Source organism: Sinocyclocheilus anshuiensis, unplaced genomic scaffold (assembly GCF_001515605.1).
Source record: "Sinocyclocheilus anshuiensis isolate Anshui unplaced genomic scaffold, SAMN03320099.WGS_v1.1 scaffold180, whole genome shotgun sequence".
Taxonomy (NCBI): Eukaryota; Metazoa; Chordata; class Actinopteri; order Cypriniformes; family Cyprinidae; genus Sinocyclocheilus; species Sinocyclocheilus anshuiensis.
The window spans coordinates 1,871,290-1,892,170 of NW_015554093.1; the positions used below are offsets into that span (position 1 = coordinate 1,871,290).

Consider the following 20,881-nt stretch of genomic DNA (forward strand, 5'->3'; position numbering starts at 1 on the left):
GTCTCTCTGGCTGTCTGCTCTGAAAGCTGCAGAAAAGATAGCCATTGAAGGCTGCACAGGTGAGAGAGAGAAAGAAAGAAAGAAAGAAAGAAAGAAAGAAAGAAAGACAGTGAGAGAGGAAGACAAGAAAGAGATAAAGATGGAGGAATGAAGGTGAAATGCATTCTGGAAGGAACCCCACACTTGTTCTATGAGTGCCTCGACACCGGAGGTCAGCAGTGGAAGGTTACCTAGGTTGACGGTGAGTCTGACCCTTCCCCCGTCCAGCTCTAGGCGCAGGGTGTCGGCGGACTCTTTGGAGGTGGTGGCCATGAGCAGACCATAAGCCCTCTGCGACATGAAGCGCAGAGACACGTCCTCAGCCTCAGTGTGAACAGCATGAGGCATCAGGACCTTCAGAAACATGCTGCCGTCATAACTCAGCACTGCGGACTCTGAGAGAGCAGAAAAAAAAGAGAGTAAATCAGAAAACACAGGTCTAAAAAAATGAGGACTTTTTCTGTTGCTTTTACATTTGTAAGTGGTCTAAAATAAGTAAGAAAATAAATTAAATATAAATTTAAAAAGTAATAAAACTACTATTATTATTACATTTTCGATATTAATTAAAGTTACAATGTAGTTAAATAAATACTTTTTTTTAATACGTTTTTTACATTGTAATGTATATGTAATGGAAGTCATTATTATTATTATTATTATTATTATTATTATTAATAATAATAATAATAGTAATTTGTCATAAGATACTTCAAAAACGGTTGTTTTTTTATATATATTTTGAGTTATATACGTTTTTAGATTTTTACTTTTCATTTTAATTTTAGTAACTTTGTTGTATTTTGTCATTTTGTTTGGTTGCTGTTTTTTAAAATGTGTCTACATTGTTTTTATACATTTTTATTTTCATTTTAGTCAGGTTAGTTTTAGTTTATTAAAATAACCTTGCATAAAACTACAATGCAACTCCATGATTGTACTCAAAAGATCAGTAAAACCACATAAAAGAAAACCGATAAACTTCTGTTAATCAGCCAAGCAGACATAATTATCAGCAGAATATCATGCTACCATCATGCTACATGCTAATTTTAGTATAATATTTACATTATTCGCTACATATAACTATTAAAATATTGCTTCATGTGTATGTGCACCCATGCTGAGTCACCCGTGCCATGTCTGTAGTGGACATTGTGTGGTCACGTTGCTATACTTAATGACAGACAGCAGAGGGCAGGAGAGAGTTAGAAACGATACAGCAATAGCAAACAAAGGTCTAGGCAGGTGGGATCTGATGAATACAGCTAAAGTGCAGCTGTATCTCAATATAAAAGTATACAAGTGAAGCACTGAAGCCTTGCTCTTCTTTATGAGAATGTGTCTCACCTGTAAAAAGTAATCCCATGTTTAATCCTCCCTCCCCACTGCTTTAAGCCCTACTTTCCTCACCCATCTCACAGTTGGGGCCCAGATATCCAGTTCCAGTGCAGTCGCAGACATGTCGATTCCAGCCCTCGCGGCAGCGGCCTCCGTGGGAACAGGGCTCAGAGCTGCACCTCCGATGGGTCTCTCTCGTACAGAAGCTGCTGACACCTGGAGCGCTCTGAAGCTCCGCCAACTGCCGCAGGTCCTTGCTGTGCCCATCTATAAAGAGATCCCGCACGCAACCCACAAAGCCCAGCCTGAGGCGGGCGGTCCACACCTCTGGGGGGAGAGGAAGACTGCCGCTGTCCTCCGGCAGACCCCCCAGAAACATTTCACCATCGAGATCCAGAATCTCACTGCCCTCGTTGGTAGAGAAGGGCATGCTGCGGCCATTGACGGAGATAGAGCCTAGGTGATAGGAAATGAGGAGGAAGTAGTGATTGATGATAATCTGCATGTGAACCTATGCACCACAACATTTAGAGCTATTTTTGTCCAATTTTTAATAAAAGGACTATAAATTGATTTAGAAAAGTAGGTCACATTTTAGTTTAGGGACCAATTCTCACTATTAACTAACTATTAACAAAGACTTTAGCCTCAATAAACTCCTAATTTGCTGCTTATTAATAGTTAGTAAGGTAGTTGTTAAGTTTAGGTATGAGGTAGAATTCAGGGATCTAAAATATGGTAATGCAGACTAAGGTATTAATGTGTTCTTTATAAGTACTAATAAAAACCCAATATGATTGTAATATGCATGCTAATAAGCAACTTGTTAATAGTGAGAATTGGTCCTTAAAGTGTTACCGAAAAAAAAGATGACATGATACTTTAATTAAACTGAAACTGGAAATAATCAGAAAATAATTTGCCGAGTGTTGTCTGCAAGGCTGTGCACTATTTAGAATGTCACTGACAATGCATTTCAACTGCAATTCAAATCCTTAATGTGAATTGAGGCAGTAAACTTTTAGAATTTGGATGTAAGGAAGTAGAATTAAAATGAATTTGAATCCAAAGAAATTTATATGACTAATTTTCATTAGAAAAGCAAAGTTTGTCAAGACAAAAACAATAACAATAGACCGATTGACAGTGAATAACAGACAAAATAAACGAAAGACAGATAGAACGACAGACAGAATGATATATACTGTAGATAGAACATCAGACAGAACAATCAAATCGAATCGAATGACTGACAGAACGACAGATAGAATGAAAGAGAGAACAATAAATTCATAGAAAGACAGATATATACAACAGACAGAACATCAAACTGAACGATAGATAGAAAATAACAGACAGAATAACAATGACAGAATAGACAGAGATAGACCACTAAACTGAACAACAGAACAATAGACAAGACAAAACGACAAACAGAACGACAGATTGACAGACAGACAGACAGACAGATAGATAGACAGAGAGATGATAGACTGTATTTGATGTGTATTCTAAATCAGTACATTCCTTTTCCTTTCATTCCAATTCAACTTCCTGAGGGGTGTGGCCAATTCAAATTCAAACTCATGAACTGCACAACCCTGGATGCTTGTAGTAGCAGTTAAAAAACACATTTAATTGACAGCCCTAGCATTAACAATCCACTGTGCTTCCTTTTTTTCCCTCCTGAGCTCAGCTAGTGGAAAGGTCTTCAACCTCTTCCCCCGGGATTTGCTAAATCTCATGCCGGGCCTGCTGCTTTAAAACTGTGGAAAGTGTATTTGAGTTGAGCTCTTACAGTAATGAGAGGTAATGAGAAGTAGAAGAAATGGAGTACAGTGATTAAGCAGTTTGTGAAGTATGCATATCAGATGGACCCTAAGCGGGCAGAACGAGGTGCTTTAACGGCAGACATTAAGAGGAAACGTCCCTTTAGTCTCAAAACTGAGCAAAAATCAAAGCAAGTAGGTTAACAACAGCATTTTAAACAGGCGAATAATGTGTGTGCTGATCTTGCAATATCCTCACCTTTCCTGCCCTCTCTCTGGAAATCCACGTGGCACCATTCTCCGTCATTGACCTTTTTGTTCCCGACTTTCATCTTGATGCTCCCGGAGCCCATGTCCATGAGCAGGTAGAGGAAACCTTCAAGCAGCTCCATGGCGAAGAAGTCCACCTTCGGTCTGTGATCTTTGGAACTCTGCGGCCGCCCGTGGCTGAACAGCAGGAGGCCGTTGGGTTCGGTGGTTCGGAAGTCGAAGGACACGGAACCGGCTTTCTTTGCGTTCCAGTGCGGAAGGGTTACATAAGCAGTCGGCATGTCGAAACTGACGGGGTCTAATGCGGCGACATCCTCGCAGCGGAAGGTCAGGTCACCGTGGATGGTAACCTTGGGGTCGCGCAATTCAGCCAGGCGGGAGAGCTCCAGTCTGAACTCATTATTGGTGTAGACCACCTGGGACGGGGAGAGAGAGAGAGGGAAAAAAAGTGCTTGAATGCTAACAGGGTGGAATAGAGTAGCCTGCTGCCCACTGGTACAAACAAACTACAGCTGATGCGTGTACCTCGGGGGCACGGTTTTCAAGTCAGTAAACACAGCAGTCTCTTTAAATACTCGAAGTACGAGTGGATCACATAAACCTAGCGACCTCATCTAGAGCGCTACAGAAACCCCCGTCTAATCGATATTCTGTTTCATTAACGAATGTAGGATGATGAATCATCCTACGCTAACATTAGCTCTGACGATACCAAAGCTAACCGGTTTTCTGAATCGCACGCATAAACAGCGCATTCATTAGGTGATGTCAACTGAGAAATCTTGATCTAGGGTATGATGTCTAGCCCACACTATAAGACACAAAGCAAAACTGATCCTAAAATAACATTCCTACAACACATGCATTGTGAATGTGTCCCCTGGGGCTGATTTTTTTTGTCTCAGCCACATGCACTGTCTCTACAGCCAGATGGGCGAATCAGCCCAGCACAGCAAACATGCTTTTCATTTTTACACTCTCTGTCCGAAGATGATGACTGACGCTTTGTTGCTGGGTGTGAACTTGAGTGTCTCTGAAAATAACACAAGACAGCCATGTTTCTCGTCAGCCCTCATGACAGAAAAATAAAGGGAAGAGGTAGGAGCAAAACAAGAGGTGCCAGCTCCGAGCGAAGGAACATGAAAAATGCAATTGTTGCCTGAGAGTGTGGACAAAAAAATCTGAGGGATCTGTCAATGAGACCGTTTTAAACCATCACAACCTAAGCATACTGATATTCCTGATTCACTATCAGATTAAGATACGGGTCTGTTATCTCAGTGTTTCTTAAAATGTCTCGTTGCTTGTTTCCTATCTCACATTTATGTAATCAGAGGTCACTATACTTGGGGTTAGGGATTTTTCAAACCCCCTAAAGAAACATGCTAAACATAGAAGAGGGAGACACTTTTTGTACTTGGGCCACCTCAGCAACCACACACAACAGCCTAGCAACTGCATGATGAAGCACTAAAAACACTCTGAACACCTCAACAACTGCTCAAGAAATCAAAAACAACATCTAAGTATTGTCAGAGACTTTTTCCACCGGCAAGCACTACTTAAATTTTCTTTAGAAAATGTAAAAATCTTCTCGGAACAGGCACTTTTCAAAATGGGGTACAAAACAGGGACTGAAAATCTTTTTTCCAATTATCAGACAAAAGGTTCTAAACCTTCAGAAAATGTCAACCTCAGGTGGTCAGACTAAACACTGTAAGACATTTTAGTTATCATACATTTAATTTTTTTTTTTTTTTTTTTCCTGGAACCAAGGTTTGAGTGGTTTGAAAATTATCTGGTGATTCATCTGGTAAACATTCAATGAACATAAAAACTGCACAGATAAAAAGGACAAAATTCAAACAAATTACGAAACATTGATTTGCCTTCCCGCCATGCCATAGAAAAGGTCTAAACTGCTCATCCAAAATGAGGACTCCAGTATTGCTGTAGCTGAGACAATAGCGCATGGTACTAACAACATCAGTCATGGGTTTGATTCCCAGGGAATGCATGAACTGCTAAAAACATGTACTTTGAATGCAATAGAAGCCATTTATTCTCAACATAAAACAGGGGATTTGTTCTCGGCAAAAAAGTGGTCTCAATGGAGGATCAAAATATATATTTATTTTCAAAGACGAGATAAGAAAAAACAAGAAACAAGAGAAACAAAAAACAAGGCTCACCAAACATTTACAACTAATAAGTACCTGACAAATGACTCGAGAGGGTATATATATATACCTTGACAAACCTGCCCAATTAAACGCTACACAGGTGGACGCAGTCGACATGGAAGAAAACATGAACATCCAACAACAATCATGACACACAATACCTGTACAACAAAAGACCAAATGAAAACGAAAGAGCGACAAGACAAAAACAAGACAAAACACAGACTCCCAAAAGCATAACAGAATTGTAGACGAGTATATGTCTCTATCAGAGGTGCGATAAGGGAGTGCTCAAGCTCCTGCTGAAGAGGGCCACTGATACTAACTGAACGGTTGAGCAGGTAGAGAGTGGTGATTAATAGAGTCCGGGGTCAACGAGACAGAGATGGAGAGTCTGGGACAGTCGAATGGGGTTCCCATAGAGGAAATCAATTTTTAATTTGGCTGTCAAGATAGTAAAGCTGGAACTTCAACAGTATAGACATGACATAAATTATGGGACATGCTCGGAGGGGTACGAATGGACGTGAAAGAGAAAGGAGAAAGGACAGATAAGGAAGAGGTAAAAGAGGACAGACTGCTCGCCAAACAGAAAGAACATCAATGGAACTCGAGAAACCAGATCTTCTTTGAGCAGATCTCGACCATCTCGCATGAAATCAAAGGAAAGAACAAAATGCTTCTTACATCTTTAAGGCAGCCCATGAAGTTGTTGCTCACAGGGGAGCCGGGCAGATCTGCTGTGTTTGGACTGCCGCCCACGTAGAAGAAATCATCTGAGCCCAGCATGGTGTAGTCCTCCTGGGTGTAGCCAGTGGTTGTCAGCAGGCTGTCCACCGATATCGTCACCTGTGTTTGCATAAAGGCCACGGAGGGATAGAAAATAGAGAGAGAGAGAGAGAGAGAGCGAGAGAGAGAGAGAGGGAAGAAACAAGAGAGGGAACGTGGGAAATCCTTTGATTATGCAAAAGCTGAAATCCTTGTTGGGTTCAACAAGTTCCTCTACTAAAAAAACTCAAATCTGTTTCACGTGGGGGTTCCTCTGGTTCTGTATGCATACATTAGCGAGGGGGCAACCCATTTTTATGTCTGCTATTGCTGCTTTCTGAATGAGAGAATGCTGTCATGTGTGCTGGACTGTGCACTAGTCAGTGCTGGAGAGGAGAGACAGGAAGGGGAGGTGTATGGCTACAGGAGCTAAGAGGAATCACTAAATGTTGAGTGGGTTAGCAAGTGATGTTAAGGGTGACTGTGCGAGATTAGTATAAAAGGGGGGGATTCAGACACAAAAATGGTTGTTAGTATAACAGAGGTTGCATTTAGCTATGTTGGTGGTCAGTTCTGATCAACTACTGGATTAATTGCACACATTATATAAGAGATGTCTTGAAAAGAATACTTTGGAGGTGTTTGGGTAGCGACAGCTTTCAGTTTGTTAATACACAAGCCATGCATGACGATTAAGGCATCTCGGGCTGCGATTTCAGGACTTAATGTAGTTAGACTCATTATAAAGAGTCATTTAAGATTAATTAAATGCATCTAGAGCACAATTATACTTGCAACATCTGTAAATGTTAATGTTGAAGTGTGGAAACACTGGCAGACATCCAAAACAGGTGGTTTTCTTACTGTCTTAATAAATGCTTGGGGTTGAGGTGTTTCCATGCCGACAGACAGAAAGGATTCAGATTCCATCTCTAATATCGTCAAATATTCTGTGAACATTATTATTACTGTGGACAAGTAGGCAAAGCTGGAAAAAAAATGCAGCTTGTTTGCTGGAAATTGTAGATGGTATGCATTGTCCTGAAATTGAAACCCAGTATTTGTCTGAACCTTTATAAGAGAGAAAGAGCAGAGAAAGCAAGATATGGAGGGGAAAAGAAACCCAAAAAATAAATAAATAATGTACAGCACCACACAACATCAACAAAAATAGTTACCCACACATGCAGTGGAAGCAAATTATGCAGGTGCATAATGGTGTGTACAAGCTGCATATTATATTTTAAAAAACACGGTATACAAAGCGTAAGTCCAATGATGCAAAACATGTGCACATGCTGGATAAAAAGTGCCACATGTCATCAGATACTTAAAGAAATTAATGACAAAAATCAATAAAAAAAAATAAACTCATGAAGAAAACAAGATGTACTCTTGCCACAGGAAGAGAAGGGTAAGGGGAGGTCAATCTTTTCTCTGTTCCCTAGACAGAGGGTTAATAACGGCTGTATGGCAGCCACAATCATTTTTATCCAATTCTGTCATTTTCCACTTTCAATTCATATAAACAGTGAGTGTTTGTGCTCAAGCGGTACACCTCCATTTGTCTGCCCAAGGTCATTCTTTCAGATTAAAGTGTTAAAGTTAAAGGCAACTGGAAATGAGAAAGAACTGTCAATAACATGTTACTTGTAGAAACAGAAGGGCTTGTACATTTTAGCATTAACACAGTGTAAACATCTAAACATGTTATCTGATTGTATTTAGGGGTGATAGGTGCAAAATCCTCTCACAGAGTAATTTTACATCACTTAAAGTCTATGTAATGTTTTTTTCAATAGTCATATATTATTTAATTCAGCAAATTTAATAAATACTTTAAAAATGAATACATAATATTTATTTACTTCTTCGTTTACTGCAATGTGAAGGATGCAAACCAAAAAGGAAGATCATTCACATCATTATTCATATTTATAAATGATAATTTTACATTATGCAATGCTTGAGTTAAAAACAAGTCTCAAAAGAATAATACATTACAAATATGACAATTTTAGTCAAGTTTGAAGCCACTGAAAAATAGCAGATTTATGCAGTTGAATACTATATTAATTCTATATATTCTATATTCTATACTATAACTCCTAATTGGAGTTAAGATGTTGCTTGGCAACCATAAGCAACCCACAGGTACACCGTACCTACACTGCGTGTCGAAATTAAATCGCTCCCATTATAATCAACTAAGCTTCACACAGAAATCATCTGTCTGCAACAAAGTTTGAAGAGTAGAGTTTTCTGCTTGCCTTTTTTTTTCTTTGCATTGGGCATATATTGTGCTATTAACAGTAAACTGTATCTAAGCTAATGTAGCTGCATCTTCAAATAAAAGCCTTCACTGCCCTTCTCTCCTGTTGATTAACTTGGCAGATATGAACACAAAGCTTGAGAACATTGCATATTAAGAGACGTATCTAAGCGAGAATCAGAATTATTAAATGCTACATCATACAGTGCACCGAAATCTCTGTATGAGATGCTGCAACATTTAATAAAAGCCAACATCAAAGGGGGAGAATGAGGGAAAATAGAGCAGGTGGACAGAAATGCTGCACAAGAGCTGCACTCAAATCAAACTGTTTTTGATTGTTTCTTTTATCTGAGAAATTATGAAATGCTTTGAAAGCACCCTCTGCCCTTTTACTTTGACACTGGGCAGTTTATATTTTAGATTAACATGTAATTTAATGTAACTGGCAAGTTTGTCTGTGTAATTCTGAGGATATGGTTTTGGAGCAATACATCAGGATTTACATTAAGCATAAAAATATGTATTTGTCAGTACAAATTCTGTCTGAGAAAACAAATCCAGTGTCAGCCATAGGGTGTCCCAGACTGTATTCAGCAGCTTACAGCATCATTTACGCCCACCATAGAAACTCTCAGCCAAATAAGATGTGTTACTGATGGTAGAACTCATACAACCTAAAGCATTTGAATAAGGATATGGGTGAGAGGATTGTGAGTGGAATAAAAAAAAAACAATGTACATAAATTGCAAATGGAAAAAAATGAACTTTTGCATGGCACCTGGGGATTGATGCCATTTTTAAACTTTTCTTTAGTCGTTTCTGCACAGTAAAAGCAAAAAGAGATAAAAAGAAAGGGCCAAACCAAACTAGACAAATTAGAATGTGATATCTACCATATAATGCAGTTTGTTTACCGTAGGGAGTCCAACCCCTGCGCGCTTCAAAAAAGAAAAAAACAAGGAGGGAGAGTAAAATTACATACCATAAACTCCACAGACGCTTTAAAAGGATTGAAATATGACTTACTAGCAATTTTAAAGCAAATTTAAGCATACCACGAAATGATACTAATTTCTCCGCCCTCCATTAGAATATATCTTCCCAGGAAGAATGAGAAGAAAAAAATAGCTGTTGAAATCTGTTAGTTTATACCTAATTTCTTTGGACACTGTCAACGGCAAACAGATGGCTCACATTCCATGGAGGATTTCATGTTAGTATTTGAAAGGGTAAAGGCAGAAGATAAACAATGACAAATCCACTTAGAGGCTTCAGTGTTAGTAAAAGAGAGAAAAAGAGAGAGAATTCAACTAATCTGTCAAACAAGATGGTTCAGGGAGGGTTTTGAAGGAGGGATCTTGCAGAGGCAGCACCGTTAGAGTAAAGAATGACAGCAGCAGTAGTGACTCACTCATTATTTAAGGTAAATGAATGACAAAAGTAAAAATGTCAACACCCGTTATGCACTCGTTTATGCCTGCTCGGCATCGGCGAGCTCGGTACTTCCATAATTTGTCATGGCAGAACAAAAATACAGCTCATTCGTTAACAGATGCAAGGTGCACCCTCGGCTCTGTAAGCAACACTTGAGCTAAAGGTTACGGCAGTCAAATGGAGAAATAATCAGTGGCGGCAGAAGCGAGCAGGCATAGTGTGTGTCTATACGATGCGCCCTATCATATAATCATATTTCAGCAATAACGGATCGAAAACAATCAGGATAATGGCACTGAAAAAAAAAACAGCCTCAACTACAACGCTGCTTTTTTGAAGGCTGTGATAGAGGGACCCCTTTTCTCTTAGGTTAAATAATAAATAGTAAACATTCCCCCTTCTCCACAAGATGGAAAGCTTACTGGACAGATTATTTTACCGGCATAATTGGAGCATATTCACTGTTGTGTATTTAATCACAGGCAAAACAGAGTGGTGCAGTCTGGACTTGAATGGAGTCGCCAAATCAAAACACTCCTCCTCAACAGGGACTCGCACACACACACACACACACACACACACACACACACACACCCATACTGGTTAGTAACAACTGGAAGGTAATTATCACCGCCATCTATGTCTGGAAGTGCCTGTGGCTTAATGGTACTTCAATCCTGCAGTGACCTCCAAGATTCCAACAACAGAAATATTTTGCTCTCACTACATCGCTGAAATTAACACATCTCAGTGAATCTATTTTGCAACGTAAATCTATTTTGCAATTAGAGTTACATATTACCTTGTCAATTCTCTGACGGCTAGCATTGTTAGGTGGACAAGCTCCAACTGCCTGGTCCACTAAAGCACCTGTGAAACCATCTGATTCCAATTAAGACTGGGCTTTGTGCAGCGCATCTCAGGGTAAATTCCATTCAAAATTGAGCACTTTATTAAATCTGAACATTATCTGATTTTTTTTTTTTTTTTTTAGGATTTTTCCATTGGCTTTTGGTTTACTGCAGAAAATAAGCTGTGTGACCAACAAAAGTTTATGATTCTCACATGTTTCGTCATCCAGATGATCTTTTCAAATAAACACAACATTTATGAATTTTGAAGCCTACACTGTAAATACAAATCACCAGAAGTAAAAAAGCTAAGCATAGGTCGCAAGACTATAATATCACCACCACTAATTTATACTATTTACATAAATAATAATTTATTTACATACTGGTAAAAAATGTATAGCCTGAATGCACTGTAAGTCGCTTTGGATAAAAGCGTCTGCTAAATGCATAAATTATAATTAAATTAAATTATTATAAAATTATTATAAATTAATTTCCATCAACTCTTTTAATCTTTATTTAAAGTCTACAAATTGTAAAATTTGAGTTAGAATAGTGTGCAGGTGCACAAGTATCAACACAACAAGGCTGTAAAAGTGGACTAGCAAATTATCTTTCCTATTCGACATGACGTTTAATGTCACCAATTTCTTTTGTAGTCCCATTCAGCCATTTGTTAGCAAAGGAGTAAGATATGTAAAATCATATTACTGATGCATTTTAATGTTGTAGAATAAAATGTGAAAATATGTTAAGCTTGTGCTAAACCACAGACCTTATTTCAGGCATTCAAAAGGCATTCTAAAAAAAAAACAAAAACAAAAACATTGACTTCAGGAACCAAAAGTGAATTTTTTTTAATTTGTTTACAGGTTTTAGGATTCATTCCTGCAAAATCTGTAAATATGTAAGTGACACATCCTGTTGGGTTTAAAAACTAATATACTTCCATGAAGTTTCCTTTGCTAATGGCCTAATTGAAGGGTCCTTCCTGAAGAAAATTTGGCTGCTCACTTTTGTTTGGAACAACCCCTTCCCCAAAAATGCAGTCTAAAATTCACCTTTTATTACAAACAATATACTCTTGATATTACAGGATTTCAGGCTAAAATCATATGTGGAACAACAGTTATTTCAGAAGAAACACATAGCTAAATGAAAGGTTTAGACTGACTTAAAACTACTTGTAGCGATTTTTTGACCACTGCCACGCTTGAAATTCCCTATTAGCCAATCAAAAAACTTTTTTTTTAGTTTAATTACTTTTGCTAGCAGTGCAGAAATCGCTAAAAGCAGTTTTAAAGAGTTAATACTGCAATTACACATTTATACACCTACTTATCACAGTAATACAAGTTAACCAAAATTCAGTCATCAAAAATATCAGAAAGATCAAATGAAGCACCCTGTGGAGCCACGATGTGCAAAGGTGAACGTTACCTGACGTAGGTTGCGGGACACACGGACCGCGTGCCAGGCATTGTCGTTGAACTTGCCGTCGGACGGCTCCACCAGAGCCTCAAAGGCACCGGAGCCCAGGTTGATGACCAGGCACACGGCCCCACTTTTCAGAGACAGGTTGACATAGTCGGCAGACTTGCCGGTGTGGAGCAGGAGACCATTCCTCTGCAGCGTTCGGAAGGACAGGGTGATTTCATCTGTGCTGCTCTGGATGGGCTTTTGGGACAGGTCGTAGCTGAAGAACTCATTACCCTTGAACGTGGCCACTGACTCCACTTGGCCTTGTTGAAGGGAGATAGAAAAAGGCAAGGGAAGGTCATTAGAGCTGGGATGGATATGGACCAAGGGTATGAGAACTGACTCTTCTTTATATTCTCTGTGTTTTGTAGACTCACAGAACCAACCAAACATTTGAGGATGAACAGTGGAATTAATGAAATGGCAATGCATGTAAAATACTCATAGCATGTTTTACGACCCAGAAAAGTTTGGGCAGGACCTGAGCCTTGATGTGATTTTGGCTAATGAGAGGTTTAAGGCCACTGGCTCAAATGAAGCATAAACAAATCAGAAATTAACAGTACAAGACAGCTGCAAGCATGAATCATTGTACATGTCTTTGACATGAGAAAATCTCACTGGAGTATACATGCTTCCTTATTCGCACTTCCCGTAGACAAACCACAGAGGTGAGTGATGTCACACACATAAATGAGTGTAATCTCCTCCAGCGCCGTGTGCATCAGCTAATCGTGAAGGTCATTTATGCATGTAAAGCTTGCCGTCCTGAAATTAAACCACGAGCGCGCAATTAAATGAACTGAAAACGGGCTGTCAGGAATAATCTGAAATAAAACACAGCCGCACTGTTAAATAACGGTTTGATTTGCGAACGCCACTGTAAGATGTGAAAGCTTTGATGAGCAAGGTAGAGTTTCAAAATACAGCCATTAAGAAAATAGGCGACTGAGGAAGCTTGTCAAAATATCTCGTCTTCGTTATTTTAGGTCGTTAAAAATCATCACTTTCACGGACAGATTGTTCGTTTTTTTCTGGTGTCATGTGCAGCCCACACCATCTGTTAATTTTTTTGGGATGTGCAATACTACGTTTTCAAACTCGAATAGTTGGTGGGTTGCCTGTGTGATGTAAAAAGAAGCTCTGTATAATTAGCCTAGTTTCGAGTCAGTCTGACCCCAATTGGACACGATTCTTAAGGCAGAGTGTTTACATAAGACGTGTTCAAAACAGCTAGACTGAGCACGGCGGAAAATGCTGAAGTCTCAGGCAGTTTTAATCTAGTCAACAAAATTACTGTTAAATCATGGTGCTAATTAAATGACTGTCATGTAAACATCTTGATAAAAATGACAAAATAAATGACAGCAAGAATTAACAATCACAAAACATCTAGAAAGAGTATGATTGTTTCAAATATTCCAAATCATAGTCTGTCAGAGACTGATCTGCTTGAGCTGAAGCTAAACAGTGAATGAACATCAGTAAACTCACACACTTTGATAACAGGTTAATTTACTACCTCAAACATGTCATATACAGTATGATTATTAGTTATATACACAATATACACTACCATTCAAAAGTTTGGGGTTGATAAGATTAAGTTTTTGGAAGAAGTGTCTTATGCTCACCAAGGCTGTATTTCTCAAACTGTTTTCTATTTAAATACATTTTAAAATACAAATTATGTAGCAACTCATAATGTAATAACTAAGCATACTGTAATAACTGCACTCTTACGTTATGTGAAAAAATGTATATTCCATTGAATATTTCATTATCGAGTATATCACAAAAACCAAACAAAAACACACCCAGAGTGCACGCATACACTGTGTCGATTAAAATGCATTTAGAAAGCCCATACCATTCAAGATAAGAGGCAAAATGACTCTGTATGTCTTTTATGTTTATATCATTTAATATAGTTCATCTATATCACACTAAGAGTGAAATTTTTTTCTTCAGATATCAGCATGATAACAAATGTAATATTTATTTTATACAAGTTTAATAAAGTTAGTATTAAGTTAGGCTACTTACATTTTAGACGGTGTTTCCTTATTGAATGAATCAGTTTTTTGAATGAATGATTCAGTGACTCACTCATTAAAACAGTCAAATGTTTCATTCCTGTATAAATCAACCTTTTGAATGAATTGATTTAATCTCAATGACTCGCTCATTAACAGTGGCGGCTTTAATTTCACTTTTCAAGTATCTTTTCATGTTTTAAATCTTTTCAAATATCAATATTCAACATTATTTATGCATTTGTAACTGCTGGCTAAATGCATCCATGTAACCTCTGAGCTGCATTAAACAGTCTGTGTAAATGAATCTAAATGCCACTTCAGATGCAGATTCCATATTTGCAAAAACTGTTTTCTTATGTTGGAATGATGATATGTCTCCGTACAAGATGAAGGGCTCTTATGCTAGCCCAAAGATATAAAATGGAAGAAAGAGTTAAAACTGAACACAATCTTGCTGCTCAAACTGTGTATAGAACAATTTTTAATATTTATTTGCTACTTTTCCATTTTGAATCTTGTATTTTCAATGCTTAAGTTTAATATTTAAAAATACTTTTCATACTTGAGTACAATAAATATCACATACTTTAAAAATTTTACTCAAGCAATATTCTAAACAGTGACTTAACTTCTATCAAAGTCATTTTCTGGTAAGATATCTATACTTTTACTTAAGTGCCAAGTACTTTAGCCACCACTGCTGATTTGGTGCTCTACAATATCTATCAAGCTTCTGCCAACACATCTCAGACAATCATGTTTTCAGCAGCAGTACAGCAATATTCATCTTTCAGATATGCATACGTAACCTGCTCAGCTGCTAAAAATAGTATGACATATTCCATTCCAGGTTTAATCAGCAGAGCATAACATTAATTTGAAGACTTGTGATATTTCATCAAGCAAGAAGGCTCAGACCATCAGTTAGGAAAGAAACGATTGGGCACGAATCAACCAACCAGACATCTTCACCAAGGAAATGTGACCTTGCAAAATTACAGAGGCAGAATCTTATCATAGTGCCACTTGGTTCAGTGGAGAATAAACAGCCAGAGTGTTTTCCACAACAAGCACACCTACCACATAGAGAGAAACTCTTAAGAGATGAGAAATGAAGCCCCCGCTGAGCCATGTGTGCTTAGGAGTTTTGTCTCTCTCTCCTTTTTTTTTTTTCTCACTGACTATGGTGTGACGCAAAGAGAACATGACCCACAAAACACAGGGGCTATGACTAAGTATAAGGTAATGTTTCTAACAATAAACCGACGTGACATGATGGGACTCGACAATATCAGAGAAGCTTTAAACTTTTCAAAAGGGCAGTCTGAAAGTGCCTCAGACGTTACTCAGATAGTAACAATGCTTCTGATAAATGAATTGTGACTCGAATATATTCGCAAACAGAAAGCTTCGTTTGCATTAAAGGTGCAGTGTGTAATATATTTTTTATGGAATATAAAATATCTATACCACATTTAGATTCGTTCACATTCACCAATCAGACGACTTTGAGGTGCTTTCTGCCTGTGTCAGTTTACATGAGCACAGGGAAGCCCAACTGTATATGGGCAGCAGGGAGCTGAGAGCGTGACAGAAGCGGATAATTCAAGTTAAAGCAGCAAATTCAGGTTCATAAGCAGTTGATAGTTGTTAGTTTGTCATGAAGGAATTATATTTTGATACCACTGTTTTTGACAAACTTTGACATGCTGAATACAACTGTATCTTTGTAGGGTGGGGAATAGAATAGAATAGAATAGAATAGAATAGAATAGAATAGAACATTCTTTCACATGGTATCTCAAAGACAACAGAACTGTATTCAACACACATTTAACATTCATAATGTGACACATTTAACAGCATACTGTTACTTGATTTTATCAGGAAAGTGGTAGGTAGAAGAAATCAATTTATAATATCATAATTAGGACATTATATTATTAATCAGTATTATAAGTTATTGAACACATGGCCTACAAAAGTCATTGCAGAAACAGATTTTTTTTAAACAGCCTTTTTTTTTCTTCTTCTTTTTTATAGAATAACATGCAGCAAATAATCATGCTCAACACTAGGGACATTAAATATTAATGACAAAAAAATTCAACAGGGTCTATTTTGATTTCATGTTGTCTTTAAGTAGTCAGTAGGTGTGGTAAGAGGATCATTTGTCTCATGCTGGTGTGTAACGTTTCTGGTAAGCAATTTTAGTTCAGTTTTTTTTTTTTGGACCAAGAGTGGTTCCAAGATTGCACTGGCACATAAACTGCAGTCCATCAATAAGGATTTTTTTTTTGTCATAATTCATATTTTTCAAAATCCAACACACTTCTGCCTGATGCCATTTAAAGAAAAAAAAAAGAAAAAAACTTTTACATGTTAGCCAGACATCTTTACCTTAGTGACATTTAAATTAAACTTTTTTGTCAACTGGCCTGAAACTCTCTCACATTGGCCCTGGCCAACCGGCCATCTTTACTGTTGAGCCCGAGCCCAATAGTCCAAAAATGGTCTAAAAAGCAGGTTTAGCATTAATTTGACAAGTTACTTGTCTGCTAGTTCTGAATAATGGCTATTTACATTCACCATGGTCAGAATTTGAGTAATTGGACAAAGTTCCACTAAAAGCGCCGAATAAACACACTCCACCCTTAGAGCATTAATGACACTCTCCTTCAGGCCAAGCCAGAGGAAAACTGAGCAAAACAACAACCACAGGAGTCACCCCTTAATGCAGAGCCCGTAAAGCCAGCTTTAGTTATGTGCAGATATGTGGTGTTGCTGATGAGATGTCTAAATCTTCATGTCCAGCCTCCGATCTCTAACTTCAAAAGAGATGAGAGAAATAAACAGCGTTCACCCCAAACCTTCAGAGCACGCTGACGGGATGCTCTCTGCTAGAGCAGAATAGCCTGATTTATTTACTTAAGACTCCTTTGTGTCTTTGATATGACAAGACTGGAGCAATCAGTTCTTTAGGCGTCAAGACTTACTGTCATTACGCACTAATGTCCATGTCTCAGATATGAAAACACTAACACTAAATGAGAGGGAGTGTGAAATCAACAGCGACAGACTGGGAGAAGGAAAAGAAAGGCAGCGAGGTTATGAGCTGGAGAGAAAGACAGGGAGGGGGGACATGACATGGATTGCGGGGACTTATGATCAAACTAGGGGTGGGAGGGAAAGAAATCCATTCATGGATTCATTCTCAAGCGATTCTGGCTCACAAAAATTTCAATAATCGGAATTATAAAAGAATTATTAATAATTCTGTTTATTGACAAAGCATTTGAAAGACAAAACATTACAATTTAGTGTGGGTGGAGTATTTTCCAATATTTTTGGCTATTGGTTAACATGAGGGATGGGAATCATGAACCACGTATAGCAATTCTTTTTTTCCAATTCTGCATAATTATTCATAGTATTTTTAGTACATTTAACCCTTTCCCCACCATTGACAAGATTTTCCGTCATTTAGGATACAAATCTTGTTATTCCGGTGATCCATGTTTCACTGTTATACTGTAGGGGTGCTGTTATGGATCTTCTGAAATATTACAGCATCTCTGGACCCAAAAACAAGTGAAGAAGATCTGTGTAAACCAGAAGGAGAAGTTGCTTACGGACAAGTAAGCTAACATGATCACCAACATTCAGCAGCACAGAGAAAAATACCGAAGCTGTGCAAGCTTTGGAGGTGTTGATGGACTCATTTATGTTTTGATCATCGTTCTAAATATGATTCAGTCTTTTGACAAAAATGCTATTTTCTTTTAGTTTGAAATAGTGTTTCTTGGATGGAACTATATAAAAATGTATTTGTTTTGATATATTAATTGTTGACATTCAAACAGTAAAATATTCTGGGGGACAGATTTGTGAATAGGATCAGAAGTGCTGGTGGTAACTGGAAACTTAACTGGAAAGTTAAATAAATATTAAAACGTATAAAAATTAAAACATAATAATAAGTGATCATTTTTGTATTTTTTTAAAGGTGTGTTTACTGTACATATTAGACAGAATTTTTTATGTTTTTTTCAAGACTTTTAAAGTCTATATTATTGTGGTGGGTTTTGGTTACTGCAGTGTACCAAATAATAATAGAGCCCACGTCACTTATTGTGGGTGCGGGTCTCAGATGGCACATCCCTCCGTTCCTCGGGGCACCAGCCAAGGACTTTCACCTTGACAATAAAGAATTAGAATTATAAAAATTGGAGGGAGTTTACCATCTGACTAATCTGAAGGGTAAGTGAGATTCTGGCGAGCTTGTAGAGCCTCTAATTATCAATACAAGAATGACACAGTTGCAATAAAAATGAATTTATTAACAAAAATATATACAAGAGTGAAATATCACACTTATTAAATACTACTAAGGAAACTGACTAAATTACAAAGGGGAAATGACTAAACTACTAAGAAAATTGAATCAATCAAACAGAAGCTACAAACTACTACACAAATGGGTGTTAACTGAATGAATGCCAATTAAATGAAGCAATGAATGGGTAGTTAGCAGTTTATGGGGGAGTCAATTGTGGTCACTCTGGATGCTGGTATGGAATAGTAAATAAGCCTAATGTATCTATCTGTATACACTGACCCTGGATAATCAGTCTCTACACAAATAGCAATCACATACAGCAACAACCTAATGCCAAGACCTTTGGGAAAAGGTTTGATTAGCTTATATTTACATTCCACTTGGTCGGGTGATCAATCAGCCAATGGGAGATGTTTTCCACTGGTTTCCTTCCGGTCACAGTGGGAGTAGACTGGATTGCTTTCCACAGTTGCAGAGCTGCACTGAGTGCTGGAGGTTCACTGCTGGTTCACTCTAGTAATCTAGAGAACTGTAGGTCAGGCGATGGTAGATCCGCAGGATCCTCTGCAGGTAGGAGGTACTTGAGTCGTGCAGGTCAGGTTCTGATTGCTGGAGCCAAAGCCCTCTGCAAAAGTAGTTGGGCTGCTTGAAGGTCCGTGTGGTGAAAGGTTTACTCGCACGCAAGAGTGTAACCTTGGTCATGCTGTTGTTCTTCTCTCGTCTGGTCATAAACTCAAAACAAGAGTGTGCTCGCTTGGGAAAGCTCTTATTCCTTCCTGTTGGGGAGGATATTACTAATTCCCGGCCTTTCCAACTGTGGTGATTGGATCATTGCATTCCAGGTGTCCGCCCATCACGTCCAGCCTTTCCGTACTGTGGAGCTTGTTGCCTTGTCCCAAAATACACAGTTAAATAAAACAATGTCTTTAGGACATTGGAAATACTTTATTTATTTTCCAAACCTTTCTCAAAGTCCTTGTGGCAATGTTCTGAACTCATAGAGTCCAAATTTGATGTGAATCTTTTCTCCCATGTATCACCCTGATGTACATTTCTGTGTCAGTGGGTGAGATCACATTGGCTGTTATTCCAGGTGCAGTTTCCACTGTGTGTGCACAGTTCCCTGGATGAATAAGGAGACGTATAGGACATGTTCGTTACAGTATTCCTGTCCATTTTGGTGGTTTCAAGCCAATATGTCTATATAGATTGTCTCTCTTGGGGCATTTCTTTGTCCTTACTGCTGGCCAGAACTGGTTTGGTGGCTCTAATGGCCTAGGTCATTTGCACCTTGGCTCCAGACGTAGAGAGCAGAGGTGAACAATGGGTAGGGATGCACCGATCCCGATATTGGTATCGGGCCGATACTGAGCTCCTGTAAATGCCCCAATACCAAACGCCGATACCACACAACATGTGATAAGTGCCATATTCAGACAAAGAAACACCGACAACAGACAGCAGAATGGAATTAAGGATGTCTACTACGAAGTACATGTATGCAATGAATATAACGTTAAACATTCAGTTTTAACGCCTGTATAGCTGATGTGCGCGAGCTGATAAACAAAGCACGCTGAGTGGATTGAGCGCGCAGCGGCGCAGATGCGCGAGCTTGTCGAGTGAATATACCTTTCTCACAGACATCACTGGAAAGTTTGTAGTTCGGTCGGATATGTAAAAAACAAGTAAGTAAAACAATGCACAAGTTACTTAACGGTAGGGAGAGAGAGAGAGAGAGAGAGAGAGAGAGCGCGCGCACTTCTGTTGTGTGATCTTTGATGTTCACTCACTTAGCACACGCATCATTCGGATTAAAACTAAATCGTAAAAATGAAACCATTTATAGGGGCATTCACTATAAACATCATTTATTTTCAACCTTAGGCATACACGACTTTCTGGCGAAAGTGAATCTAGCAGCCTGTGTGAAATGCGCTAGGCTGTACTATTCTGCATCAGTACAAATACGTGCACGCGTTGCGCGTGTTTTGCTTGCTTGAGTGTTTCTGCAATATATGAGTGGCTTTGGAATATAAATCGCAGCACGTTTCAGATGAAAAAACGCGACTTCTATTTCTGAAAATATC

The 20,881-nt window shown here is 38.4% G+C and overlaps 1 protein-coding gene across 3 annotated transcripts in view; it reads right to left on the bottom strand.

The window, feature by feature from the left end:
- LOC107669357 (neurexin-1-like) overlaps positions 1-20,881 on the bottom strand; it is a 414,348-nt gene that overhangs the window by 237,877 nt on the left and 155,590 nt on the right. For all 3 annotated transcript variants that reach the window (XM_016461537.1, XM_016461539.1, XM_016461538.1), the window contains 5 exons: positions 12,375-12,676; positions 6,290-6,451; positions 3,409-3,835; positions 1,453-1,836; positions 231-434 (listed from right to left, as the gene is read on the bottom strand). In XM_016461537.1, the coding sequence (XP_016317023.1) occupies positions 231-434; positions 1,453-1,836; positions 3,409-3,835; positions 6,290-6,451; positions 12,375-12,676 (1,479 nt within the window). The remainder of the gene's footprint in view (positions 1-230; positions 435-1,452; positions 1,837-3,408; positions 3,836-6,289; positions 6,452-12,374; positions 12,677-20,881) is intronic.